General features: G+C 32.0%; 1 protein-coding gene across 1 annotated transcript in view; it reads right to left on the bottom strand.

Moving 5' to 3' along the window:
* Positions 1-12,927, bottom strand: part of Dscam1 (Down syndrome cell adhesion molecule 1) — a 134,756-nt gene that overhangs the window by 7,157 nt on the left and 114,672 nt on the right. The window contains exons 34-44 of the mRNA XM_080168100.1: positions 12,439-12,593; positions 11,930-12,061; positions 10,715-10,856; positions 10,273-10,342; positions 8,616-8,813; positions 7,657-7,771; positions 7,204-7,223; positions 6,722-6,925; positions 3,704-3,790; positions 3,214-3,308; positions 1,139-1,309 (exon numbers count right to left, since the gene is read on the bottom strand). Of these exons, the coding sequence (XP_080024226.1) occupies positions 1,139-1,309; positions 3,214-3,308; positions 3,704-3,790; positions 6,722-6,925; positions 7,204-7,223; positions 7,657-7,771; positions 8,616-8,813; positions 10,273-10,342; positions 10,715-10,856; positions 11,930-12,061; positions 12,439-12,593 (1,389 nt within the window). The remainder of the gene's footprint in view (positions 1-1,138; positions 1,310-3,213; positions 3,309-3,703; positions 3,791-6,721; positions 6,926-7,203; positions 7,224-7,656; positions 7,772-8,615; positions 8,814-10,272; positions 10,343-10,714; positions 10,857-11,929; positions 12,062-12,438; positions 12,594-12,927) is intronic.

A 12,927-nucleotide genomic window follows, 5' to 3' on the forward strand; every position in this document is an offset into this window, starting at 1 on the left:
TCATTTTTAACAGTTATAAATCTATCTTAATTCATACTTTTTATTGTCCTCTCTCTATGGATAAAAGCATAGAGTAAATTGAATATTAGGGGGATTATGTCATGACTGGGTACATAGTATTCCCGAAGGGTTAGGGCACCTCATGTAAAGACCCCTTAAGGGTTAGTCATAGAAAAACCTCTTTTTTCCTTTGTTATATCAAAAATCCCATACAAATATTAAAGAAAAAAGCAGGCAAGCCCTTCAAAAATGACTTTGAATTTCTTTGATACATCCATGAAACTTAAGAGTAGAACTAATAAAAACAATGTTTTATTATCAAACCAAAACAAACAATCGACGTTTACAAAGGTCTAGCACAGAGAACCCCCCCCCCCCCCTCATTATAAACGTCCAAGGCTTGGGTCAAAGGGCTAGAACCTTTAAAAACCCCTAATGTTTTAAATTAAAAGATTGAACGTTACTGGACTTTTTCCCTTCAATTTTGAAATACATTAAAATCAAAGGGGGGTTAAGTTTTCCTGTGAATTCAGGTAAAGTAAAGTTAGGTTCTGGGTCCTTTCCCTCAATTTCAATTTATTTATAATATAAGGGAGGGGGGAAGGGTTCCAGTGCTCGAAGGGTACTTTGAGGGAACGGATCATAACAATAAAATTTCCCAATAAATAAAGCTTGAATGAAATTATAAACCTAAGTACTTGTATAATTAATATTATGACGTATAGGATAAAATATACAAAAGAAAAAAATCCGGGTCTTTTAAATTGATGAAATAAATACATTTTTGATGATTTTCACATTTATAATAAATCTATTGATGTTAGATTATTACAAATTTAATATTTTTAGATTTTCCTTAGTATAAAGCCATAGAACATGTATTTAAACTATTTTAATCTTTAATTTTAGCAATTTCAATAAAATTAAATATTAAATATTTTTCTTTAGCAGCATAAAGAAATATCTTAAGATTTGATAGAATATTGGCATGGCAAGGCTCAGCAGCCACTCTGCTTTGTGTTAGCGATGCTTACAGGTGCTAAGCCCTACCAATTGGATTTTATAAGATACTAAAGGACAAACGGACGTATGAACGTAGCAAAGTTATAAAGTAGTTGCGCTACTAAAAAAATAATACCTTGCTATAGCCCACAGAAGACATCATGCTACCGTTATAAAATCCTTCTGGACAGTCATAGGGGTTGCCGAAGTTCTGCTGGATGTTGGTGGGGGGCTCGTAGTCGCAGTTGGGGGCATCGTACACCTGGCTCTGAGGGGGCATCATATGACCAGGCATACTTCGTCTTGCCTAATAAAAGGATTAAAATATCATTTTTAGGAAAAAACGAAAATACAACATTAGAGTAATACACTAAGGGGGAGGGGGTTAAATAACTGTATGTTCCCATCCAAAGGACCTTGTACCGACGCTTAGTTGGGTCTTTGAAAATCAACCAATAGTGTCGAGAATATTAACACAGCCAAGTAGCAGAAAATAATTTGATAGCAGACGAAAAAGGTCTTTGGAAAAGGGAAGCAGGTTGTTATCTGTATATACATCTATACTAAAGATTTGTTAATACAATTATAACCACTCCTCTTTTAGATATTTCAAAAATATTTTTCCTGGAGACCTCTAAACCAGTGTAGCTCTTTCCCTATGGTGCTTTCCTAACACTTACTTAACCTAACCTATAACAAGCTTCAAAATATGTTTAGGTTGAGGTAAAAACCCAATTTTTTTAAAGCTTACAATGGCAGAATGATAAGGATAGAAGATTAGCCTATTGAATTCTACCCTTGCTAAAAATGAAATATAATGGAAAAAAGAACATTCATTAAAATCTATTAGTCATTAACCCTGAAAGTTTAGTAACCCTTACTGAACTAGCATCTTTTATTAATTTAAGCAATTGCGCACTTAAAAAATACTAATTCGCATTAAAAAATTTAATTAATTTACTACGTTGTAGAATTAAAAATTAAATCTTTTCAAATTTAATTTATACTTTGTCATTATATTAGGCTAAAATTAAATTAATCTTTCTATAATCCTTTTTTCTATTTCTACAGAAATGTGATTCCAAAATTTATATAATTATTTTGTGTTCAAATAGTTCTAAGTATGTTAGTTCTGATTAAGTGGTATATTTAAACATTAGAAAAATTGCTAATAATTCGTTACATAAGTATATTTTAAAATAAGCTTAAATACAGTGTTAATTAAATACTATTACTAGAGGTCATTGCCGAGATAGAAGTAACCCCCCACCTCCCAAATATTTTAAAAAGTTATAGGAGGGGGGACAATAATTATAAGGGGAACAGGCACATCCCTCGAAATTTGGCCAGAACCAATTTCAAGATTTCCAGAAAATTGTGAATCAATGGGACAATCCATTTAATGGATTTTCTCGTATTCACTCGAATCCGGTGGATAGGAACCGGTTCTCATCCATACGAAAAAAACTATGTCTAGCATCGTAATATATCCAGCTTTCTACAAATATAAAAATGTACAATCAAAAAATTAAACCATTTTTTTTAGCCGGTGCCTTCGGCCTTCGGCACCTCGGGGCTAAAAAATGGTTTTAATCTTATAATTGTACAGTCTATATCCGCGGAAAGCTGTTTATAATACGATGCGAGAAATATCTATTATTAAACAAACTTAAATACATACATCTAACTTATTATATTTGATAACAAACTACACATTACCTTTCTTCTTTTAAAGAAAAACTAAAACAAAATATTATAAACAAAAGCGCCTTGTTTCAAATATGAATGTCTGGAAGAAAAAAAGGGCCAATTTAAGAAAAATGATATTTTTCTTATTTTAGATATCAAACACTACTTTAAAGTCAAAAGAACAGAAATTAAGTCACATAATAAATGTGTACACAATGTATGTTTATTGGGTATTGTTTCTTTCAGAAAATGTATTGAAGCTAAGTATTTTTAAAAAGTATTCAATATTTTTATTTACGTTTCTGTGGTCAATTTCTGTGAAAAAAACGATAATTTCTCTAGAACAAAGTTCGAAAGCGGATTAAAATATCGTCAATTTAAGAATGATGATTCCTGTAACAGTAAGGTACGATTAAAAAGCGATACTGGAAAGTTGTTTTCATTTGAGAATGCTCTTTTTTTCCTTCTTTGGAAATGGACATTACTCACTATTTTACTGAATCATGTTAAAGTAATACTTACATTCATAGTCTGAGCTGTTTGTCTGTTATGCTGGGGTGTTACAGGATTATTGGGGTTGTGGTGACCAGCTGGCATTGTCTGGTGACCCATACCTGCTGAAAGTATAAAAAATTATGATTTCACAGGTGGAAGAGTTCTTTATTTTTTTTTTGTTGTTGATTAGGACAGGTTAGGTTATGTTATATTGTGTTCAGTTAGGACACCGCAAGGTCCCACAGGGTCAGAGGCCCCATACAGTGGTTATTTATAGGAAAAAAATACCTTACCTTCTGTTTTAAATTTTTTAAAAATATTATTTTTGACCCAATTGTTGACCAAATGGAGTAAATTATAAATACTAATAGCAAATAAATTAAAGAGGTGGTAAAAAAAAAAATTATGCAAGGGGGCAGTTTGTGCTCTATTAATAATTAGTAATATAAAAATCTACATTTTCCAAAGCCAAAAAGTGCAAAAGAAGCCAAATGACCGTTCAAATATAAAATCTTACCATTCTTGGCCTCCTCTCTCATGCCCAACAGATGGAAAGTAGCATACGGAGAAATATCTTCATCTTGACCGGGCATCGAACCTCCAGCTAAACAGAGAATGATTAAATAATAGTCCAAATTATTTAGATTTTTTAGGAACATGGAAAAGTATTCTGATAAAAAAGCAGAACGAATATTTTCTCAAAACATTGATTCCAATATTTAAACATTCATTGAATCTAATCGATTAAATTGATGTACAATAATTATAGAAAGTCTAGATGACCAATCTCTTGATTGGACCAATAGGAGTGTAAAAACAATCCGACCACATTATTGGTAAAAAATAATCAAGATGAATACCTATACGTCTTTTTTTATCTGAATACTTGACCCTATTCATATAAAAAAATGTCTGAAAAAAAGTAAAAATACCATTTTCGTCAATTGATTTTTTATAAAAAGTAAATTGATTTTTAAAGTATGTCTGAGTACAGGTCATTAAACTCGTATTATTTTAAACCAAGTTTTTTAAATTAAAAAAAAAGACATTATAAGTAATTTTTGTCAAACTAAACTGAAAAATTAATAACCGTATAATAGGATTTTAAAATTTTTTATGATAAAATCTATAAATTACAAATCTTCATATAAGGAGGGGACATGGACTGAAAATTACACTGTCACCCAAAGTTTTAGGGGCATATTATCCTATTGGTTTGCTCAAAACTTTGGGTATTCTTAGTGGATTTTGATTGGTTCGTTTAAAACTATTAGTTCTAGACTATACATTTTTAAATCATTATTGGAGATGTATGTAAATCTGTAGTCCATTGTCTTATCCCTTAAGATCCCGTATTATTTGGACGATTTTTTACAGTGTGTAAAATATAAATGGCAATTTTACTTTTTCCTCATTACGAGACAAAATAAAATAATTTTATTTGTCACCAAACCTTGACAAGACTGTGCAATAGTTTTTTATTTGCATTAATATAAGGAATAGGAAAATGGAAGATAAACCAACCACTCGTTTATTTTCTTAAATAAACATTAGGAAGTTTTATTTTATATTGACCTATTACTTCATCCCAAGGGGACTATGCACGAACGAGAGCAAGTGATTTTAAGCACCACCAGCAGTGACATAGCCCTATTTAACATAAACCTAGTATATTAACCAAAAAAATAATCAGGTTTACTGCTGGAATGTACGTAAAATCACTTGCTTTTGTTCGTGCATAGTCCCCTTAAAATTTTTAAATTACATATTAACTATTATCAGAAAACATCAGTTTAAATTAAATTTTCCCAGCACCAAAGATTCAAGAAATCAACCAAATAGCTGAAAAGAGTGAAAATCTTGTAACATATGTGAACATAATTTATTTTATGGACCGATTTTTAGCAATTTTAATTGATTTAAATCACATAGCTTCCAGAAAGAAATTGGACCTCCCTTTCCTAAAAAGTTTAGAGTGTTACTACTCTTTAATCTTTAGCAGCTTGAGAACATAAGTCCCAACAAGTTAGGTGTTATATCCCCCTTACCCCATCAAAATTTTCACGATTAAAATATCCAAATATCTGTCCTTAAATATTATAAAATAAGATTCTATTCATCTTTATAATGCTTACTTACGAAAAAAGGTAAAATATTCCAATAAACAATAAATTGATATTGATATTTTACCAATATTTTAGTTTAACGTCATTATAAAGCTACGCAGGGGCGTCCAAGCTTTTTTTTTTTTTGGGGGGGGGGTAAATATTTTTGAAGGGGGGGGTAATTCGTTTTTTTTTTGGAGGGGGGGGGGTAAAATGGCGCGCGAAGCGCGCCGCAAATTTTTTTTTACCCCCCCCAAAATTTTTACCCCGGGGGTAAAATTTGCTTGGGGGGGTAATTACCCCCCCTGAAATCTGTTGGCAGGGGTAAAATTTTTGGGGGGGGTAATTTAAATTTTATTAAATATACAGTATTAGAAATGCGCGCGAAGCGCGCAAAATTTTTTTTATTAGAAATTTTTTATTTTTGGGGGGGTATTTACCCCCCCAAAATTGTTTGGGGGGGGTAAATACCCCCTCCTAAAAAACTAACTACATAAGAATTAAGTTAAATGATAGTTTTGATTGGCAAACAAAGAATTTCACTAACAGTATTGCATCCCAGAGAGAGAAAGGGTACAATAAGCTGTTTATTAAATTAGACCCCAAAATTTATTATAACGTTTTCTTATTCGTTGACTTAATAACTTTGGGGACTTGAGTGAACTTTGATTGGTTGTTTTATTAAGTTGAGTGTTCAAACGTTTCAACCAATAAGTGTAATCTACAGAAGGGGTAATTTTGTGTATCATCACAGGGGATGTACATTAGGTTCTGTTGGTGCCAAAGGAATTCTAATTGTATAAACAATTTAATATAAAACTTAGTTACTATCATTTAACTTTAAAAAATTCGAGATCAAAAGTTAATAATGTTCAAAATAAATACCTAAAGCATTTTTTTGGTCTAAAATTAAGAATTGAACATTATTATCTTTTGTTATTATAACTAAATACTATTTACACAAGTTTACTGAAGAATAATATATTCCGGAACCTGAAAAGAAAAATCACAAGAAAAGCACCAAACCTGTAAAGGAAAGAATTATCCTAAAAGTTTAAAGCATTCAAAAGCCTTGATTTTTAACCCTTCACCATACAAAGCAGTATTATCCAGCATTAAATAATATCATAAATACCTTCCACCAAATGTCAATCATAGGAAAGAAGAAGAAGAAATTAGTTGAATACAGGAAGAACAGAACCCACAAGACTATTAACAAAACGCGGCAACATGCGCTTTACAAGAATTTGGCGCCAAAAAATCAGAAAACAAAAGGAAATACTGCAGAACCTTTTCTTAGGTTAGTATAAAGTTAGAAATAGCTGTTTTCTGTCTTTTTAGCGCACTTTTAAGGGCAACAACAAAACGCGGCATTAAAGAGCACCAAACACCAGTGTCGCAGTTGCTGTGAAATATAAAATTGTAAAAACCTTGACGTTGTGGCACTTTTGGCACTTGTGCGTAATGCTGGGGCAACTCAGGGATAGGCCCACGAGGTCCGGGACCGTCACCGTACGGGATTTCATCATACATAGGGCCTTGGCCGTTATTTGCACCGCCGACCGATTTTCGCGGGTCCCACGTGGAATAATTCTGCTTGACATAAACTTCGCCATTGGGACCACCGTTTTTACCTAAAGAAACCAAAACTAAAAGTAACAAAAAATAAAAGGATTTGAAAAAAAAATTAAAAGAGGAAAACATTAAACATCTAGAAATTAGAGTTTATAGTGCAAAGATATAATAATAATAATTAGATAATAGATTAAGCTAATTTAAATCCTAAGCATTAAGGTGAGAGGTAAAAATCTTTGCACTCTTAACCCTTGTGAGTCGAAATTACAGGGTGGGGGTGTGAGCTGTGCCTTACGTTGTTTAATTCTATCAATAGTGTTGTAGTTGGAAGTCGCACCTGGAACTGGAGGCAATTTTCTGAAATAAAAAAGACGACATTAGTATTTACACAGAAACTAGCGGTTCCGCCCCTAGAAGACTTTATAGGGACTAAAGATGGAGTGGGAGGGGAGTAGTCCACCCAATTCCATTTAAAGAAACTTTTTTTCGGTTAGGCTATTAGTGATATCCTTCGCAATAAACAAAAAAGCTTACTTCTTTATACAGTAGGAGATATACAAACTTCCTTCTTATTTTATGTCAGTTTTTTTTTATATTACTTTTTGAAAGGTTAGCTAAGGTCATGTTAAGAACAGGGTAGCCCCGCGGAGTCATCAATTATCATTGATTCTTATCTTGTTCTTATTGATTGGACTAAATGGATTTTTTTAAACTTTATTAAGATAAGACTAGTGTATCAAACAAATTAGATGTTTGAACAGAGATTTCACAAAAATGAATAAAACTGTACCTTGTAGGGGGAGCCACGTAGCCCATCTCTTCGTAGGGAAGTCCATCCTTTCTCATTGTGACCACTCCTCCGCCACGCATGGTGTTCATGGCACCGTAGAACTGAGCATACTCCTCTGAATAATAATATCCTTGTCATTTAGATTGTTTCTGATTAACGGGTTCAATTGATCAGTGTCAAAACTTTTCAACCAATAATTTAAATCTACAGAGAAGGGGTAAGAAAAGCCAAGGTTGATAAATACATACAAACGTTTGAGAAATCATTATTTTTTTAAGAATTGTCAAAAAGTGTTAGAAGCCATTTCTAGGAAATAATCTTTGGACTAACGTCAATACCTTTTTTGGTTGTGTATAATTGTGAGTATTTCAAGTAATGGAAAAACGTCTACATTTCTATTTATGTCAATGATTATATAATGTAGCAAATCTATTCAATTTAAAATATACATTTTCACGTCATTGTAGTTCTATTTATACCCGTTGTGTTCCAACAAATGCTAATATTTTCATTTTCTGAATATTTTATGGTGAAATTAAATTTCTAAAATTTGATTAAATTCTTTAAAATAGAATAAAGTTTCTTATTACTACCTAATGTATAATTTCTAAAAATAAATGTTATAAAGTTTGGTGATATAAAATGACGTTGCGTTTTGTTTTCCTTATAAGGTCTAAAAGTGAATTAATATGCTTCAATTATAAGAACACAGGTGCTTTCCCCACAAAAAGGTCAATTAAACACTAATAACCCTCTCCTTATTTTGAACATATTGGAAATAAGGGAAGGATGTTATTTACAATTCCAATCTCAAGCGATGCCCTATCCCAACGGGGCTACCCAATTCCCAATATAACCTAACCAAAACTGCCATAAATTAACAACCAAAACCCCATTATTTTCAATTTATTTCAAAACCAAGGGGGGAGAGGGTATCAGTGTTGAAGAAGGTAACAAACCTGGATTCATAAGTGGGGGTGGCTTTCTGCGTGACATGGCCACACAAACCACCAAAATACCCACACAAATGACAACAACTGTGGCGCAAACGGGCACAATAATGTTCAGGTCCAACCACTCGGGCACGCCGGGGAAACCCGCTTTTGACATGGAGTCCGAACCGCCGGCGCCTTTGCCAAACGGCGGTGCAATAGTACCTAAAAACAGTTAAAATTAAAAAAATAAATAGCTCACCTTTGATAAGATTATTTTGGCGATTGCGAATGACACAAATAACAATGGCGGCGATGATTATGACGGTCACGGCGGCCACAACCGGAACAACAAGGTTCAAGTTGGTGAGGAAGTACATTATGTCCGCCTTGGCGTAGTTCATGTTGTCGCCGGTTTCACCCAATTCTCGGGCAGGGGCTAGGCTACCTAAACCAGGAAAAGGGTTATGGAAAAATGGTCTCAAGCTTTGTACTGTATTTTATTGGGCGGCCAAAAATGATAAAATGGATGTAGGTTAATTAAGCTTGCTAACATGGAACTCGTTTATTGGTCAGTTCGTTCATCAAATAGGAGGGGAGGGGATGGGGCAAAAGGTAAGAGGGGGGAGGGGGGCGTGTTTCACTTCATTAACGAAGTTAATAAGTTAATAAGTTGGCCACGTCAAATAACAGTACAGTACATAAAGAGAAACAATTTATCCATAACCCATAAAAACACACAATATATTAATGTTACTTTAAAAATGTTCTTAAAAAGTAAATGGCATTTTGCAACTGTGAGGTCAAGTAAAAAAATCTCCCAAAAAAGTTCCAACCTCATCTTGCCACTGAAAAATAATCTTTAAAAGTTAGCAAGTTAATATGGAGGCAATTTTTTGTGTGTTTTTACTGGTTTAGGTGACCTTTGACCCCACAAGTCACAAAATGCACTTTCCCACCAGAGCTTGAATCGTTAAAAGACAGCTTTCCGCGGATATTAAAATAAGAAATGACTAAAATAATTTTAAAAATATTTGGTCATTTCATCTGAATATTTCATGATTTTGTGTTCTACCAAAACTGGTATTTTTTGTATGATATTTATTTTAATATTCGTGGAAAATTGTCTATAATACTATATTTAGTTTTACACAATAACTAGAACCGGTTCTTATCCAGTGGATATTAATCGGTTTTGGTGAAGGTGTTTTATATATTATAGATTATTAATGATTTGTTACCTAGAATCCTTAATCAATTCTTTTCAAAATAAACTTTAATTTTACAAAGCATTTGAATGATACATGCTTACAACTAGTACTTTAGTTAAAATGAGTATTCATGGAATTTATTATTTTATTTTGTAAATAAAAGCTTACAAATAAAATATCATTTGACGAAAAAATTTTAGGAACTTAAATTTAGTTTGATATATTTGATAAATCCATATTAATTCCATTATTATATTATTACAAAATATCAATTAAATGATTGTAGTATTAGTAATAAATTACGAGAAAATTGCATATTTTTTTTCTCTAATTGAATGACGTAATATTAATTGACATTTCAATAACTTAATCGTAAATTATATATATTTTACTTTATTATGTATTTCTGTATTTCATAATATGCTTAATTGGAGCATTACTTCTCTATAACTATTGATGTAAAATGTACATACCTCCTGTAGCAGTCAGAGTGGCAAATTCATATTCAGCAATAGAGAATCCAGCGTTGTTATGAGCAGTAACCTACAATTGAAAGTGTAAATTATAAAAACCTTAATAATAACAACAGTGTGCCTTGGACTTTGACTTTATAGAAATAATTGCAATTCTTTAATATAAAAGATCACTTATGTTGAGAGGGGACAATAGGCTGTTTATTACACTAGTCCCTAAAGTACTATAATAAAGTTTTCTTATTCGTTAGCTTAGCAACTTTGGGGACCTTAGTGAATTTGAAATGGTTGGGTAATTATGTAAGTTGAGTGTTCAAACGTTTCAACCACTAATTTCAACCTACAGAAGGGGTAATTTTGTTTATCATCATTGGGGATGTACATTAGTTTCTTAGCCATTGTCTTATCCCTTTAGATCCCTGTCTAATTTAACATTATTTACCTTGAGATTATACCAGGTAGCAGGGTTGAGATCCAGAACGACGAAATTACCGCCAGGCTTCACGTTGTTAGAGACCAAAGTCCAGTCCTTGTGGGCACGGGGCTTGTACTCTACCATGAAGTAAATCATGGGACAACCTCCGTCCTGATAGGGAGCGTAACCAAGTTTAATTTAAATGCCAGATAATTCCAAACTATCAATTATTATAATTTCTGTAAAAACATAAGTTTCTTAATAAAGCCTTTATACTTTAGGAGTGTTGATTATTGCAGATACCTCGAAATTCTTATTGTTATGTAGGTTACCATGAAGAGGCCCAATTAAAAAACAAAAACTTATCTATACCTAAATTTTGATCGTCAAAATAATTCTTTATTCCCTTTTAAAGCTTAAAAAATTAAACTTTAATACATCTTAAAATTAATCCAAATTTTCTTCAAGTTTTAAATATTTCTTTGCATTAAAGTTTTTGCCTTGTTTGTGATGTTGCTAGATTTATAGAATTACGAAATGTTTTCAAATATAACAACTCTATTTCTTTAACAATTAATCCACTTCAAATAACTAAAATAATGTCATAAAACTACTAATAAAATGTATAATTCCAATGAAAAGATGTTATAAACAAAAAGACAATAGAACAATGTAATTACGTAGAAAAATATTTTATTTTGATTTCATTTCATTAAAAAAAACTTTAATAGGAAATGTATTTAAAGAGTAAACAACTTTAAAAATTCTTGTAAATTATTTTTTTCAATAATTTTAAATTTCTAAATCTCACGTAATGCTAGTTTAGTAGGTATTTTATTATTTAGTATTATTTATATTTGTTTTTAACATGATAAGTTTATTTGAAGATACCTTTAAGTGCTAATTTAAAAGAATATTTTGAAAAAAATTTATACTTCTTGAACTTCTTAAAAACAAAGCAGAAAGAAATGAAAAAATGACTACAAAGGAAAATTATAACTTATAAATGTTTCTGATTATTATTTTTAAAGAGCAACTCTTTAATTTATATATCCTATTTTTCTAGGGAAGTATTACATAGGTCACTGGATGGTATTAGGCCATTCTAATTTAAACTTTAATCCTTGGGATGGTTTTAGACTATAATATTTCTGCCCCCTATCTACCCCATTGAATACAGATTCCATATATGCTAGGGGGGCAACCGTTAATATATGTATATGCTAGTAAAATTGGTTACGTTCCTGCCAAGCGTTGAGATGAAGAGTGACAGATCCTGCTGAAACTTCCAGGAACCTTCTGGCGTCAGGTACTGTGGGCTCAACACCTTTTGTTCTTGTGTTAACGACGGGAGAGGGTTTGCCAACGCCGATACTGAAAAGTTAAAGGGTTTAGTTATTTTAACAGCATTAATATGTAAGAAAAAAAAGCGTTCTTAGCCTGAGAATTTGGAATAAATTTTCTTTCGCCGTAACTTTAAACAAAATTCTTTTTCTTAAATCAATGTTTATTTCAAGGACGCCCAAGCTTTTATATTTTGGGAGCGTAAAATGAGGGTTTCAAAGCTTTAGCTGCTGTACTTTTATGCTAGGCTTGCTTTACATTTCTTTTATTCGATATTTCATTTAATGTATTTTTGACTTCACTAAAGCTTTTAACAGTTTAATTGCCCCCAAAAATAGCAAATTAAAACAAAAAGAAGTTCTGCATAAATATTCAAATTAAGCTAAGAATTTTGATAATTGTCTTACTTGTTATAAGCCACAACATAGAGCTGATATCTTTGTCCACACCATAGGGCCTGCAGGCTAAACTCTTCAGTGCCAAAACCAATCTCCTGCTCCTCCCAGTCCCCAAACTCGGGCTTGTAGTGCACAGTGTAGCCGTGGACAGGTGTCTGATCCTCCTAGGAATCGTTGCAAGTTAATCAAAGTTTAATAGTAGTGAGATTACGATATGAAAACATGAATTATAGAACTAGAATTTTGCTTGTCTCTTGCATTAGTTTGAATTTCTTTGTTATGATTTCAAGTCAGGGCGGGAAGGGATATTGGACTATTTGTTACATTAGTCCTCAAAGTTTTATAATAATGATTTATTAATCGTTAGCCTAACAACTTTGGAGACTTTCTTTGAATTTTGATTGGTTGGTTCATTAAGTTGAAAAAAAGTTTCAAGCACTAATTGTAATTTACAGAAGGGACAATTGCGCTTATCATTATTAGGTATGTACATAAAAT

Source organism: Acartia tonsa, chromosome 7 (assembly GCF_053477335.1).
Source record: "Acartia tonsa isolate MP-2025a chromosome 7, ASM5347733v1, whole genome shotgun sequence".
In the NCBI taxonomy this organism is placed as follows: domain Eukaryota; kingdom Metazoa; phylum Arthropoda; class Copepoda; order Calanoida; family Acartiidae; genus Acartia; species Acartia tonsa.